The sequence below is a fragment of the Podarcis tiliguerta genome (assembly GCF_965153285.1).
Source record: "Podarcis tiliguerta genome assembly, chromosome: 5".
NCBI classification, from domain to species: domain Eukaryota; kingdom Metazoa; phylum Chordata; class Lepidosauria; order Squamata; family Lacertidae; genus Podarcis; species Podarcis tiliguerta.
Window position 1 is genome coordinate 66,798,186 of NC_139538.1, and position 16,559 is coordinate 66,814,744.

Consider the following 16,559-nt stretch of genomic DNA (forward strand, 5'->3'; position numbering starts at 1 on the left):
GCACCGAGACAGCAGTCAGTGCAGCAGCAGATATGTTTCTATCTTAGAGTTGTAGCCTTTCCTGTTTGCTACAGGGTAGGTAGCATTTGTGTGTCACAGAATAAAGATGCAACAAATCACAAAAATAATTCACCATTGAATCCCTTAATAAACCTGGCCAGGAATGCTACCAGAACTCTGCTGCCTTATCTCTGCTATGTCTTTGTGTTGATTACTTTGGTTGCTTTTCAGCCCACCTGCTTATCCCCCTTTTCTCTACATCTGAAGTGCCGAATAACCAGTCACTGCATATGTGAAGGCATAGAGGCTTGCTTTTGTCAGGCTGCATTTCCTAATCCTGAGGATTGAACATTATTGCTGCTGGTGTCAAAAGAGTTTACAGTTTTCCAGATGCCAGGATTTGACTCTAGCTTTTCGGTTGTCTGACAGTAATCTGATGATTGACAGTGAACTGGCAATTCATGTCTGCTTGGACCTATTATCTGTTTTGAAATCTGCAATCCGAGGAGAAGAATAATTTTAAGCATTTGCTTGATCATTTCCCTGCCTGTGTGTTGCTGACAGTCATAGAATTCTATGCACTCTCTTAGCCATTGCTTCCGTGTGTGATTTTATATCCCTATATGCTGTGATTTCCTTATAAGAGAGCTCTTAAGGAAGCTGCACACACTTGCTATGGGAGAAAGGAACCCTTCCTTTTCAAACTCCAGTTTGCCTGTCCAGGTTTTCTATATGCCTTGAATAGTCCTTGAGCCCACTATGTGTTAACCACTGCTCTGAGCCAGAGGGACATGCTTCATTTTGTGTGTGTGTGTGTTTTAACAAGGTTTTAGGTTCTCCATGGCCCTTCCTCATGAAGGCATATTGCACACTAGTGTGATCTTGTTCATTTCCGTCCTTTTTTGTCCTTCTGAAATCTGCTCAGGTCACACAGCGGACAGGTTTGAGTGTTGAGCTATTTTTACTTTGTCATCTTTAACTCTGGACAGGTTTCCCCCTTTGAGGTGGGGTCCCTGGGATAAATTTTCAGCCCTCCAGCATTGGAGCAGCGGGTGGCCATCTGGCCCTTACTAACCCTTCCAAATTTTAATGAAGGCATAGTAAAAAGTATGTCCCCCATCTCACTCACAGGGAAAATAACAATGCTTTCAAATTGTTGTTGTTGTTGTTGTTGATGATGATGATGATGATGATGATTTATTATTTATACCCCACCCATCTGGCTGGGTTTCTCCAGCCACTCTGGATGGCTTCCAACAAAATATTAAATACAGTGGTCTGTTAGACATTAAAAGCTTCCCCAAACAGGGCTGCCTTCAGATGTCTTCTAAAAGTCTAGTAGTTGTTCTTCTCGCTGATATCTGGTGGGAGGGCGTTCCACAGGGCAGGTGCCACTAGCGAGAAGGCCCTCTGCCTGGTTCCCTGTAACTTGGCTTCTTGCAGTGAGGGAACCTCCAGAAGGCCCGCAGCACTGGACCTTAGTGTCCGGGCAGAACGATGGGGGTGGAGACGCCCCTTCAGGTATACTGGGCCGAGGCCGTTTAGGGCTTTAAAGGTTAGCACCAACACTTTGAATTGTGCTCGGAAACATAATGGGGGATACTCCATACTTCTGAAAACTTCTGGGTTTTGAAACCTACCATGTGTTTAATAATGTAACTACACATATTGTTGTATTCAATTCAAAGGTGTGTATCTGTAGAGGACCTAGGTTTTAGGGATATGTGATGCAGCCTGCCTTGTTATAGCTGTGTGTTTAACTTTGGAAACCCCTTAGGTTCAGAGCATCATTCGCTCCCAAACTAGCATGGGCATGCGTCATAGAGACCGCTCAACTACAGGGAACACCTTGAAGACGGGCTTCAACTCTGCATTGACCACCTACTTCTTTGGGGCTGATTTGAAGGGGAAACTGACCATCTCTCACTTCTTGGACTTCCAGCGCAAACTTCAGCATGACATTCTGAAGCTTGAGGTTAGTGTCTGATCCGCACACATAATTCTGTTCACTTACTATACTGCTTTGGAAAAGAAGCTATAGTTCTTTAGTTGCTGGCCAGTGTCAACACACGTCGTCTTCAGGCAGCTGCAATGTCCCCAGTACCCCACCAGAGCACATCAATGGTGCCCCATTTTCAAAAAGTGACAGAGTCCTGGAGTTGCCATTTACATTTCCCATAATTCCCCAGAGTGATGCTATGTCAGGGGCTATGTGGAGAAACAAAAATGGTGGCTTCAAGACTCTGAAACTGTGGTTACCACTAGGTAAGCTACTGGCACCAGCCCTGTTTACTCATGCCCTATAATCAGGAAACCTCAGTCCCACCTGTGGGACATTGCTCTTGCCATGAGTGCTGGAAGGAAGACCGCTCCCTGCTGCAAGGCCCATTTCCACCTGGCTTAGGGGATGGAGCCCAGACTCACCCTGAACAGCTAAAAGAGGCTCCTGGGAGGCCACTGGGACATTGCTAGAACAACTCTTGGTTTGCGGCAACTGGCTAAAATGTTTTAAATGGTTCTCATTTTGGTTCCTCTATTTTGTTTTTGTCGGGTTGGTGTTGGTTAAATGTTTAGTTGGAGTTGGCAGCTATTTTAATTTGGGTATAACTCTAAACTATTTATTATTGTTGTTGTCATTTTAGTTATTATTGATTTCTATTGGTTTATTTGTTGCTAGTATAGGATATTTTGTTTTTTATGTTTGATGTTTTGTTGCTCTTTTATATATGTTGTAAGCGACCCAGGGTGGCTGGGGAAACCCAGCCTAATGGGCGGGATATAAATTTAAAAACAATGTGTGTAGCTGACTGATTTATTCACTAAGGAGGGATATTGTGCACATGCACAGACATTATTATTACTGCACATGTCCCACGGCCAAAGCGTTGCATTGGTCAAACTAGCTCTGAGCTCTGGCTTCAACTTGAAACACAATCTGTGAACAATAACTCTCCCGCTCCCCACATACACAGAGCTTACTTTCGTTACAGCCATCAGTTTAATGGATTAATAAGCCCACCTCCTTCTCTGTATTATGACATAGTGACATAAGTGCTTAGATGGAATGGGGCAATTTGTTGCATGTGCTTATTTTGCATGTATTACAACAATATGTTGTATTATGTTGTACTCAGAGTCTCTTTCTGGACAGCACCTTCTAAACAGGCTGTAGAGCAGAGTTGGGTGGGGGATTGGATCTAGCCAGTCAGCACCTATTGGGTAGCGTTCGTGACATCAGTGACAGGTGCATTCCTAGCATTCCCCGCTATCTGTTTCATTTTTAAATGCTTGACAAGTTAGCTTTTGCATATCTTTCATATCTTTCCTCTTTTCCCCTCCACCCATTCTGTTATGGGCCAAGTGTTGGAAATGCCTATAGTTTGAGTAGTAGATTTGGGGGGGGGGGGTGGCATGGGATGAATTTGAACAAAGTAGGGTGGAGTTGCATCATAAGATATGAATATTGTATTTGTATTCATGAGGTCTTGTTCTGGATTGTCTTGGGTTTTTTTAGTTGCCCCACCTGACCCCCAATCTCAGTGGTGTCTGGCAATAGTTCTTTTTTTTGCTTGTGAGCTCAAAAGCTGCATGGATTTCTTTTGCTCGGTGTTATGCAGAAAGGGATGTGTCAAGTTGAATGTGGCTGAGCAGGTTTTTACAGAAATCTATATTATGTGTGGTGTCTGGTTTATGTCTAAATCAATATTCACATAAGTCTCACAGGGCCAAAAAAGCATATGCTAATCAGATTTCGAGCTATATATGATCGTTGTGATTTAGTACTACATTTGTTAATTAGAATGCGTTTTCATGAACAACTTAGCTCATAATTGTCTGAAATTAATCCTGCTTCTTCGAGAAATGTAATCAAGTATATACTAGCTCAGCTTTAGATGATGTGTAAAGAAGATTATATTGCCATACATTGTAGCCGTATGCTACCAGAAGTTATCCAAATGGTTTGATGCAGTAATTATGCTGTCCTTAGTGGTCTTTCATTGAAGCCCTGTGTTCAGGTTTTGCATCTTGTGAAGAAATAAAATAAAAAACAACCCCAATTGTGGCTGGAATGGTATCAGGAGTCTTGCAAAGAGGCCTCAACTGGGGATGGGGAGGAGAATGTGTGAGTAGCAGCCTGTGTAAGAAATATGGATAATCCAGTCACCCTCAGTGTATCTTTCTCTTAATTTTAAGAGCCCCCCATCCATATTTTGGGCACAAGGCTTTTAAAAATGTAGACCCAACCAAGCAAGTCAGGAAGGGATAGGTTTGGGGGAGGTTTTTTAAAGAGAAGGTACAGGTTTTCCAAATCTAAAACATGGTATAAAGTCGGCGTAAAGCATAGCAACAATCTAGCGAATGCAACTTTCTGATAACCAAGTTACAAGATGCAGACCAGGAAACTGAAACAGCATTCCTCGAACTTTAGGTCAGTATGTCAGAATGTCATAGGGTGTGTCGGTCACCACTGCAGGCAAGCAGATTGCTGACTAAGCCCAATCCATTTGAAAGTGTTTGTGTCAACTAATTCGGTCTCCTCTAAGTGATTTAGAATGGCTTTAAAGCTGCATTGGTTCGTTTGCATTCTCCCCGTAGGTATAAATACAGGCACACCTGTTGACCAAAGTCTTTATCTCTCTCTGCCAGGTGAATTTATGTTTTATTTCATTCTAGGAAGTCTTGGGCTGCATGAAATTGGAGCTGCCCTCTGTTTATGTGTCATTATCAATTAGTATGGATTGATGTTTGAGCTAATCATAATTGAACTATGCAAGCTTTGAGCCTGGAAAGTTAAACTTGTTGTTGGATGAGATGCCCGGATGCATCAATAATTAAAGCGTATAAACTGGGACAAGATGGCGACGGAGGCTGCAGCTTGGTTAGATTCTTCTGCTCTCAGTTAAGTTTTTTAGCAGTTTTTTTTTTTTAGCCACCTCTTGGTTTTAAACTCTTAGTTTTAACGTCCTACCAGCTGTTTTATCACCTCCTCGCTTCTCTTTACTTTTAGTTAGTGTTTTATTGTTTTATTGTTTAGTTAGTGTTTTATTGTTTTACTGCTCAATCTGACTAGGGAGCAGCAACCCCTTGCTGCCCTCTGAGATTTTGAAGCTAATAGTTTTAGAGTTTTAGAGCTAATAGTTTTATTGCCTGGGCGGGGAGGGGAGCCGAGACCCAACGCGACAGGACGCCGGTGCAGAAGGAGAGCTAGTCGAAGGAGGCTGCCGGAGAGGGGAGTTCGCCCTGTGTTCAAGAGATTTATTCCCAGTTTTCCAACACCGTCTGGAAGTATCACCACATAGTGGATGGCCGCCGAACTAGCTGCAGAGTTCGTGTTACGCTCCGAACTACAAGCTATCAAATTACAAACTACAAACAGCTATCCCAAATCTTGCCTCAATCTGGACCTCAGTCTATAGCTGGGTGGAGCTTTCGACTTCCTAAGAGGCATAGTTTTTGAAATAGGAAGAATAACCCTGATTGGTAACAAAGATTTACAAATGGTACTTACTAGAAAGAAACGTAGGGACCTGGGGATAGCGACAAGCCCATTGTTCCAGGAGTGTTATGAGAAACAGAGTAAAATCACGCAATACCTTTTACATACAAGGGACAACGAGAATGGAAATGGAAACGGGCAAAAGATGGCTGAGATGGTTGAGTTGAAGCAGGATGAGGCTCTTCCTTTTCCCTCTGCTGCTCAAGATCACTCAACCTTCTCTAGAGGAATACAGGACACGGAGAATAACAACCAAAATAGAAATACAATGAGCCTGGCCCATGAAATAGTCTTGGCTGAGGTATTATCTTCAGAGCTACAGGAAGAAACCCGAAACTCCCAGAAATCCCAGACTTCATCTATGGGCTCCCAGACGGAAAACAATGACTGCTATCCTCAGGACTGGCTGCTCTCTATAAATCTGGATCTGGCAGCTATGAAAAAATACTTAACAATAACAAATGGGCTGCTTCTGACATTAGTGGAAAATTATCCCCTCCAAGCTAAAGGCTCAGAATTTCATGGTGTCAATCCACCAACCACCCCTCAAGAGCCAGAATATACAAAGCAACCAGCGACCAGCAAGTGCACACAAGGATCAGCAGCGGAAAATCATTTACAACAAGGAAAGGACATAGGGTTGTATGTATCTGTCCCTAAAACTGAATTTCCTATTGAAGTAAATCAAAAGAAGCGAGGCATCAGTAAGAGATCCCATAAGAAGAAAGCTGAAATTAAAAAGAAAAGTAAGAACATAAAAATTGCAAGGAAATCTGTTATAAACCGGCGTGCATGTAAAGTATGCTGGAAAAGACTATATAAGCTGATCCCAACAAAATCAAAAACAAACTCTAACAAACCTGCTATACATGGCAGCAGAGAGAACAACAGTGTGGATCCAGGAAAAAAGATCCAGCTGAAGTCTTTGAAAGAAACATCATCGCTGCCTAACAAAACAAGTGAGGAAACGGAATCACTACCCGGGTGCTCTATGCTGAAACCCCAAGGATCCATAAATATTAAAGAAGACTCACCCCATACCATTGATTATGGCAGATCTCAAGATGAGCCAGTAGCAGGGCAAGACTTGCCCCAGGATAAAGGATGGAAACTGATGTTGGCAGATAGGAAGTTAGCATTTCTTAACTACCCGAAGCCAAAGGGCTTCCTTACACAGGAAGAACGCTCGGTGCATTTTGTGAATACTTTAGATGATATGCTGCCAGGGAAAATAAAATTAAAGGACATTACCTCAGTAGATTTCATATTCTACAATGGATACTCTCTGCGAGTGATTGCCTCCTTCAAAGATCAAATCTTGGCTAAATATATATATAGATCAAGACATTTGCTGTTAAAGAAAAGGATAACGGTAACAAGATTCTTTGAAAACAGCACATGTTTGAAATTGTTCCCTGATGAGTTTACGACAGCTGAGATAAGATTTTCTTGTAAACCAAAGGAGGAGAGAGGACACTCAAAAGACAAACTGGAACATACTGAGCAAGGGTCCTTGAAACTAAGACAGGAGATGAGACTGCCTAATGAGGGGACGGATAACTTCTATCCAGAAGAAAAGGCATTAATAAATCAGTTTGGATTGTTGCCTTCCCTTGCCCAATCTGAGATCTTGAGAAGATTGGAGACCCTTAGAAATAAGCTAACAGAGATGAATGCTCAGGAAAAAGTAAGAGAGGAAGAACCGGCAACGGACCAATTAAAGAAAGAGAACCTCTCTGAAAAAGCCAAGACAGACCCCATGAAAGATTACTCTTATAATACCTCTGCAATTGCAGAGATAAACCTGTTAACAACAGATCTAACACAGTGCGCAAGGGACAAACTACCATCTAAGAAGGAAACCATCCTTATGGCAACCATGAAAGACTACCTTTATAATACCTCTGCAGCTGCAGAGATAAACCTGACAGCAACAGATCTAACACAGTGCGTAAGGGACAGCAACAATCTACCATCTAAGAAGGAAACCATCCCTATGACAACCACAACGCGCTCTTGGACCAGCATGAGATACCTGGATGAGGATGAACTTGGTATCAGTCAAATAGAACACCTCAAGGTAGATTCGCCAAAAAAAGGAGTTCTGATCACTAATGTTAGCACGCTGCACCCTTCAATTGACTCCATTGAGTACCTGGGCGACAATACATCTATGGACATTGCCAAAATGAATGAAATCCAACTAACAGATAAAAAGATAGGCCCAAAAAATCTTTTAAAGGCAAATTGACTAAGATCAATGTTTGGCAAGACAACGTGCAACCTTGCCTTGCTAACTTGGAATATTGCAGGTTGGCAAAAGAGGGTTTCTGACCAATCCTTTGCTAAATACATCCAGAGACATGACATTGTGTTTCTCCAGGAGACCTGGAGCACAAGTGAAGTGGAGCTAAATGGTTTTTCTGCGTTCTCCCTCCCAGGTCTTTTAAGTACTAGAGGGGGGCGAGTTAAAGGTGGGTTAGTTACCCTAATCTCAACAAGGCTAAGGGCCATATTTAAAAAACTAGACCCACTAGACCATCTGGCCACAGCTGTGCAAGTACAGTGGAGAACCCACAGCTTGCTGCTGATTAACGTATACCTACCCCCACAAAGAGAGAAAAGATTGATAAGAAACAATTGGGCTCAGTTAGAACAGTATCTTGACAAACTATCAAATCAATTTCCTGATGCCTCTGTAGTGGTGGCAGGCGACCTAAATGCCAGAACTGGACAATCTGATGAGGCTTTGTATGCCCATTTCCACGAAACAGTCCCCATTATAGAGGAAACCCACCCAATACCAGCTAGAGTCTCAAAGGATAAAGGCTGCAATTATGCCGGCTTATGCCTACTACACTTGGTCAACAAGTTGGACTTGGTTATACTAAATGGCCGTACAGAGGGGGAGAAGGTCGGAGAATTCACATTTACATCTAACAATGGCGCCTCCACAATTGACTATATAATCGTGTCGTATGATCTTCAAAACAAAGTTCTGGAATGCAAAGTGGAGGAGCGCTTAGACAGTGACCATCTGCCATTAAGTGCACTCGTAGCTGCGGGAAAGGATTTATCCTGCGCTGAGAAAATCGAGCATTCGAGCCCTACAGCTTTGGAGCTCAGATATTCGCGTATCAGATGGACAGATGAACTGCATAAGGAAATTTCAAGTAGGCTATGCTCAAAGGAATTCCTTACTAAGAGAGAAAACCTCATAACTTCCTCTAGCCATGAACTAAAGATAAATTTATTTCAGGAGTTAACTTCACTCCTTCAAGATTCCCTGAAGGAAAAAAGGAACAGGCCAAGTAGGCAATCTTCAGTATATAAAAACTCCAAACCCTGGTTTGATCAAGAATGTCAGGACATGAAGCTAAACTTACTGAAAAAATACAAGAATTATAGATCTGCCAATTTACCCCAACTCCCCACGGGCTGGTTTGAAGATAAACGAAACTATAAAATTCTGATCAAAAACAAAAAACTCCTGGCACAGAAAAGAGAATGGAAATGCCTAATAGATGCATCCAGAGAGAGAGATTCGGCCACCTTCTGGAGACTGGTAGCAAATGGAGTGCGATCTACTTCCTCAGAAGTGGAGTATACTATACCTGCAGGGACTTGGGAGGCATTTTTCCAATCTTTATATCCAGCTCTGCCTTTGACACAGCCACTAATACAGTGTGCGGCAGGTGATGAGTGGCCCCCGGTGTCGGTTGCGGAGATTAGGAGGCTTATTCAGGCACTCAAACATAGAAAAGCCCCGGGAGCAGATAATATCTCTCCTGAGCTTCTCAAAGCCAATATTGACTGGTGGGCCCCAGTCCTTGCCACCCTTTTCACCAGCATAGATCAAACAGCAATAATACCAGAGGACTGGGGATTGGCAATCATCGTTCCCATATTTAAGAAAGGCTGTAAACTTGATCCAGCCAATTACAGACCAATCAGTCTCTTAAGCATCATCAGCAAACTTTATGCAACTCACTTACGTGAAAAGTTTGCGGACTGGCTGGAACAGGAGCACGTCTTAAAGGAAGCCCAGGCTGGTTTCAGGGCACATAGATCAACTCTAGACCAAGGACTGGTATTGCAACATCTAGTGGAGAAATACACCTCAAAGAAAGGAGGCTCTCTCTATGTAGCCTTTATAGATTTCAAATCAGCTTTCGATTCGATACCCCGGCACAGACTTTGGGAAAAATTAAATGCCACAAACATCGATAGACGTCTTTTGCTTCTTATCCGTAGACTACATGAAAATACTCGGATCCGTGTTAGATGCGACCGTTATGGGAACCTATCAAAGGAAATCCAAAGTTTCCATGGTGTCAAGCAAGGCTGTGTTCTTGCCCCTATTCTATTCAACTTCTATATAAACTCCTTAGTCGGAAAGATGGAGGAAGCAAGTACTCATTCCCCAAACCTAAACAATATACCAATCCCAGTCCTTTTGTACGCAGATGATGCGGCACTTATTTCCTTCTCTTGTGTGGGTCTAAGAAAACTTTTACGAGCTCTTACAGAGTACTGCGAAGCTGAACACCTAATAATAAATTACACTAAATCAAAAATTATGGTGTTCCCCAAGAGAAAACTCCGACATAAATGGAAAATTAATAACCAACCTATTGAGCAAGTAACATCTTTTAGATATCTTGGAATAATTTTTGATGAGAAGGGATCTTGGTGCCATCAGATTAAGAATTCCATTGTAAATGCGCAAAGATCTTTTAGAGCTATCATAAGATTCTTTTACAGAAAAGGAGGTCAATATGTTCCTGCCGCCTCCCAGGTCTTTGTTGCAAAAATACTTCCACAACTGATGTATGGCACCCAGATATTTAATTGCCAAAAACTCAAGTCCCTGGAATCTGTACAAACTAAATTTTACCGCTCCCTACTAGGGTTACCTACCTGTGTCTCCAACACTGCCATTAGGCTGGAGGTAGGTCAACTCCCTATTAATGCCAGGATATGGATCCTGAAGATTCACTTCTGGCTAAAACTCATATTTTTCCCAGTGGGAGTGGCTCCATTGACTTTACTAGACCCGTTCCAGTCTAAATGGAGATTGTCGCTTTATGAAAAATTGAAGGGCCTGGGGCTTTCCCCACAGGAACTTATAGCCGCAGGTTTTGAAAAGGCTAAAATGATGGTGAGCCAGCGAATAGGAGATATAGAGCTTCAGGACCATATGAGCAAGATAGATAAATATCCAGCTATCCAAGATTATGGAAAAGGGTTTAATCTAACCCCATATCTGCTGGATCTACAAATCGCAAAATATAGGCGGGCGTTTACCCTTACCAGATTTGATGTACTGCCATCTGCCTTACTAAAGGGCAGATACGAGGGCACACCCTATGCCGAACGAGTTTGCCCATGTGGTCTGAAGGAGGCGGAAACGGCTTCACATGTGTTGTTACACTGCGACCTCTACGGGGATATCAGGTCACTGTTTATCTCCCCTATCGTTCAGAAATTCCCAGGTCGATCTGAATCTCAGCGGCTGAAAATCCTACTAGGAGATAAAAACCCAGAAGTAACACTGAAAGTGGCCAAGTTTTCTGCGGCCGCGATCAAGCGGAGGGCATTAGTTGTAAAAAAGTAAAAGATCTGACCCTTGGACAAGCCCCCCCCCTTTTTTAAAGTCTACACATATATTGTAGCGCATATATGAGTATATATGTGCGTGTGTGTGGGTGTGTGTGCATATGTGTATTGTTTTTATGTATAATTTTACAACTTTTAATTGACACCATCATTCCCTCGTAAACTACTGTTGTTTTTATGCTTTTTTCTTTTCTTCTGGTCTATGACCGTAATAAACTTATTCATTCATTCATTCTATAAATCTTGACTGTGTCCCCATCACAAGAGAAATGAGAGAATAGTGAAATGGCCCAAGTGTTGCAATGAAAGCCACAACAAATCTCAAGTTACTATACACATAAACAGTATTTAATGTGTGTGTGGCTTTGTTTCAGTGAATACCAATTCAGTGAATATGTTAGAAAACTGACCTTGGATGAGAAAATTATTATGATGCCATTTTTTATTTTTTTTATTTATTCATTCAATTTCTATCCTCGCAAAAGAGCTTAGTGTTTGCAACTGAAAGAAAAGATAACGGAGGAATGTACCTGCAATGATATGATGCATGCAGATTCATTGATTCTTTTCTGGTTTTTTTGTTGAGCCATCATACATCTTTCTGCTCTGCAAAATGGGAAAGTCTAAACCCAAAGGTGGGTTTAGGCTGGCTGTCCAAGTGGATTCATGTAGAATCAACAACTTTCATTGATCACTTGAACTGCCAGGCAGTTGTGAATATTTCTGTTGTGAACGGCCCTGGGATCTTAGGATGAAAGGAAGGATACAAATTTAAATAATAATGACCATGTTGCATTTTACAGTTGTTCTGTAGGTTAACAAAGCAGAAATTTATGTAGACAAGTAGAGCTAAGTAGCCAATTTCCATTTTTGATGGTCATTTCACAGTAGATCACAGCAGACAGGTGTTCTGAGCATCCTCTCTGGTTTTACCAAACACATATATTCTAAGAAACATAGATGCAGTCTGTTCCCATGTGACATTTTCCTTCTGTAGATGCATTTCTTAAAACCATCAATTTGGTGTATATTGGCATATTTTTTGGCAATGAATAATGTGTAGTGGGGAGAAAGAATTAAGGTACATTGGCCTGATTCTATGCTTCTTAAGTTGATATATGAAAAAGTCTTTTGCTCATGTACATAGCCCTTTCACTCCTTTTGTAGCACAAGCAGTTAAGCTGGCAAGTCATAGTTTTCCCTGAACCAGAAAACTATGGTTACCAGCTTCAGAAAAAGGCAGCATATTAATCCACAGTTATAAATTGGCTTAGTATCCTTGCCTGGTCAGAAACTGGTCTTCTTCCTGGTTTGGAGGACACAGGAAACTATGGTTGATTAGAGACTTCCTGGTTTGATTGCTTGTGCCACTGAAGGAGGAATGAAGGAGCTGTGTATTTGAGCAAAAGACCCTTTCATATCTTGGCTTAATAAGCAGAGATACATTTGTTCAATTTGAATGATCACAGCTTAAACCCGTCTCCAAAACCAACAGTTGCCACAGCCACATTTCCCTTAACAAACTTTTCTTATATCCAATTGGGCAGCTGAAGGAATACTTATAAGGCTTCTGGTCACTTATTCCTGTGTAGCAGTAATAGAAAGTAAGGTTAAGTCATGAATCACTTCTAGATCTTGTTTCTGATGGTCTCATATGTGCTGCTAAGTTTATGAATTGCAGTTTCAGAAGTACTTTGTTTTCTGTCCCATCTTTCTTTATAATCTTCACTTACTGCTACTTCCCATTCCCAGAAACCTCTTGCCCTCCTTCTCTAACCAGGGTTGCAGGAGAAGAAGCCTGCAGATAAAAAAAAAAAAGGGGGGGTAGCCCCGGATTACTTCTTGCAGACTAAGTTACTTTCATGCATGACTTGAAAGCTAAAGGTGCAGTGCTTCTTTACATAACCTTTTTAATTGCTCATTAAGGTGTTGGAAACTGCCAGAGGCTGCTATTAATTCTATCATTCCGTTCCAGACTGCAGCATATTTGCAAGGTCAGTAGCAGGTCAGAAATATCCCTCAAACACCTGGCATCCATGAAGATCTTGCTATCTTCAGGAGAGATACTTTCTAACCCTATTACTGCCCATTATTATTTTTAAATGGGTCTTTAGGAGTTAGGAAAAGAGATGGGAATGTTGGAGGTAGCCCAAGGATTTATGACAAGTTATTTCCCTTGCCCTCTTCAAAACTTTTTTTCTTTTCGAGCAAACCCTTCACTGGATCTCCACGCAGCTTCACCACCTTTGCTACCAGTTAGCTCTCTTATCTTGTCCTCACTGCTTCTCATTCAGCTCATAGTTCTGTTTTTACACCTTGTAGATGTTCTATATGGCACTACCTTCTTTGTGTTCTGTATGGTAAATTGCATATGGTTGAAGCAAAATGGATGTTAAATAACTATTTTTATTTTATTTAAATTTTATTAAAATTAAAATTAAATTTTAAATAATTACAGTGGTACCTCGGGTTAAGTACTTAATTCGTTCCGGAGGTCCGCTCTTAACCTGAAACTGTTCTTAACCTGAAGCACCATTTTAGCTAATGGGGCCTCCTGCTGCCGCTGCGCCGCCAGAGCACGATTTCTGTTCTCATCCTGAAGCAAAGTTCTTAATCCGAGATACTATTTCTGAGCTAGCGGAGTCTGCAACCTGAAGCGCATGTAACTTGAAGCGTATGTAACCCGAGGTACCACTGTATTTGTTTATTGAATAAACTTAAATATTAGCTTCTTTAAAAAGAGAAACCTGTGTCTCTACGCAGATTTGTTAATGTTTTGCACTGGCATCTTTTACTTTTCGAAAGCATCTAAACAGTCTTCTGCTGTCAAAAGCCATTCCCATTCCGATGCAATCAAAACTGGGAGCTGTCCAAAAGCGCATGCAATTGGCAGCAGCAGCAGGAGTTGAGCACAGCAGGTCTGCAAGTTAGAAGATGTTGGCCAGGAGCTGTAGCTTAGTGGTAAACTGCATGCTTTGTAGGCATAACGTCCCGTGTTAAGAGCCTTGCTGGATCAGACCAAGGGTCCGATTGGTTCAGCACCCGGTTTGCCACAGTGGCCAACCATACTTCTCCTGGAAGCCTGCCCTCCGCACAGGAACGCAACACCCCTTGTTCATTCTGCAGTGTTCCGTTAAAGAATCTTGGGTAGCAGGGCATGAACATACCTTTCCACAAGACTTGAGTTGCTGTCAATCAAAGGAAACAGCACCGAGTTAGATAGAGCAGTGTTGTGACTGGGTTTAGATAGGGGAAGTTCCTATGCTCATTTGGGGGCTTCTGCAACTTTCTGATTGGAAAGTGGGGCGGAGGGGCAGGTGGCTGCACTGTTCGAAGGCACTCTGGATCTTGGCATCTCATGCTTCAGGCCAATGACATCATCTCAAACATTGGTTTGAGAGGGAGGGATGGGTGGCAATGAATTTGCCTATGCTGTGAAAGGTTCTTGGAATATGGGGAAGTGGGAGAGGTGTACAAAATAGCACATAGGGAGCATGGTGGAACTTTTGTTTTATATTTAGTTAAGTACAGTAATGTTACTCTTCCGTTCAGGGCCACAACAGGTCCCTCTCAAGGGGTTCACATCACACTCATAGTATCACTTCCCCAGATGGAAAGCTGCAAACCTGTTTGTGTTGCACCCAACCAAGATGTTCCATGTGTGCAAGGGCTTCCACAACTGATTCCCCTCTCCTCTCCCCTCACCCCAGCAGCAAATCTGCTCCAGAGGGTTACCCAGGGGAGGGGTGGGGAGTTCCATTGCAGAAGAACAAACAGGAAAAGTTGGTTGGACGCAACCTTTTGCATTTCCGGCTCTTTGTCTTCATGCAACCAACATTGATTTATTGTTCCCATCTCCTGTCACGTCCAATGCAACCTTTTCCTATAGCCATGAATGCCTGTGAAATACCAAGCGGTGGCTTTATCAGGAAACTCTTTCTTAATCTTTGCTCTCTGGCATCACTGTCCAGCTAGAAATAATGAAAACATTTTTTTCACCTGTCTGTCTTGGACAATCGCTTTGAGGCTTTCCCCTTCTGCCACCGTAGCACAGCATAAGAAGGAGCAAACTGATTGCTTTGAAATGCCTGGCACGAGCATCCTTGAGACATCTTGTTGCTTTGCATTGCCTGGCTCCAGAATTTTCATCTGCTTTTTGAACTCTGCAAAGCCCAGAATTGCAACTGCCAGCTGAATGCCTTTCCAGGCTGCGTTGCTCTGCTCAAGATGGTGTTTTGCCCACCCCCACTTCTCCCCCTTGCTTTTTATTGACATTACGGAGTATAAAGTAAATTAAATGTCATTCCCACAGTGCTATGCTGGGTTTCATCTTCTCACTGCAGCCAGTCTCCTGGAAATTCTGTTGTTCTCAATTGAAACAGGAGCTATTGGGGCAGAACTATTTTGCTTTATAGGGTAGTTCTGGTCCCAGCTATGAAGAGCTTTCCCTGATTTTGCTGTTTTATAATGATTAGAGCAGGCAGGAGATGTTCAGAAATGCTGATGCTCGTACATCTAAATCGAATCCATCATCCTCAGTGTTTTTGCCTGTACTGTTTTTCCACCTCTTCAAGGCCCACTTCCTCTGACACGAGCAAGCTTCCAGGATTATTATTTTGAACATGTCTTTACAGTGAAATAGCTTATGTTTTCTTAAGCAACATGTGTTTGCAAGCGGGGCTCTAAATGGATGCCAGTCTCGGTTCCTTGGAGATAGACGACAGGAGCAAAGGACAAATAATAAATCCTTTTCCTTGGGTTTGCTGACAGTCTTTGTGGGGTTTTGCAGGCCTGGTTCAGCCATTCCCTAGCTCAGTGCTGGAATTGGAAGAATGTTGCAAGAAATTTAAATAATTGCTTGCTCCCGGGCAGCTTGCTGTACCTTTTCAGCAGGTGGGGGGCAGAAGACAGATTGGTGAATGGGTTTCAGTGTTGTTTGATATCTATTCTGCCTTCCCAAGGGATCCTAATGTGGCAAACAACAAAGTAATACAGGTTTTTTTAAAATAAACCATCACATAACCTCAGAGCTAATATTTTCAAGGTTGTGTTGAACAGTGTATTCCGGTAAATCTTCAAGTGATTCCCAGTTGTTCAACTAAAGCAGCAGCACAAAGCCACACACACACACACACACACATTTAGGCAACCAGAATCTCTGACCTATAGTAACTTTGAGGCAGGTTTGTACTTGTGTATATGCAGGTCATCTCCAGCAGTATGGTTCATGGAGTGCAGTAGGTAATGGGGCCACCATTTGATATCTTGAAAGCCATGCCAATTAAATGATTCATTCTTCCGACCTTGCCTCCTTGCAATCAACCACCTGTTGAGGTTGGGCCTTTCCATTGCACCCCTATGTTGGGTATGGTTGGGTCTCACATTTCTTCACCAGGAGTGATTAAAATGGAATGCCCTGTATTTGGAGAAAGCTGCCTGTTGT

The 16,559-nt window shown here is 42.3% G+C and overlaps 1 protein-coding gene across 1 annotated transcript in view; it reads left to right on the forward strand.

Annotated features, from left to right (window-relative positions):
• Positions 1 to 16,559, forward strand: part of MICU1 (mitochondrial calcium uptake 1) — a 130,234-nt gene that overhangs the window by 77,160 nt on the left and 36,515 nt on the right. Inside the window, exon 8 of the mRNA XM_083441417.1 lies at positions 1,778 to 1,975. Within this exon, the coding sequence (XP_083297543.1) occupies positions 1,778 to 1,975 (198 nt within the window). The remainder of the gene's footprint in view (positions 1 to 1,777; positions 1,976 to 16,559) is intronic.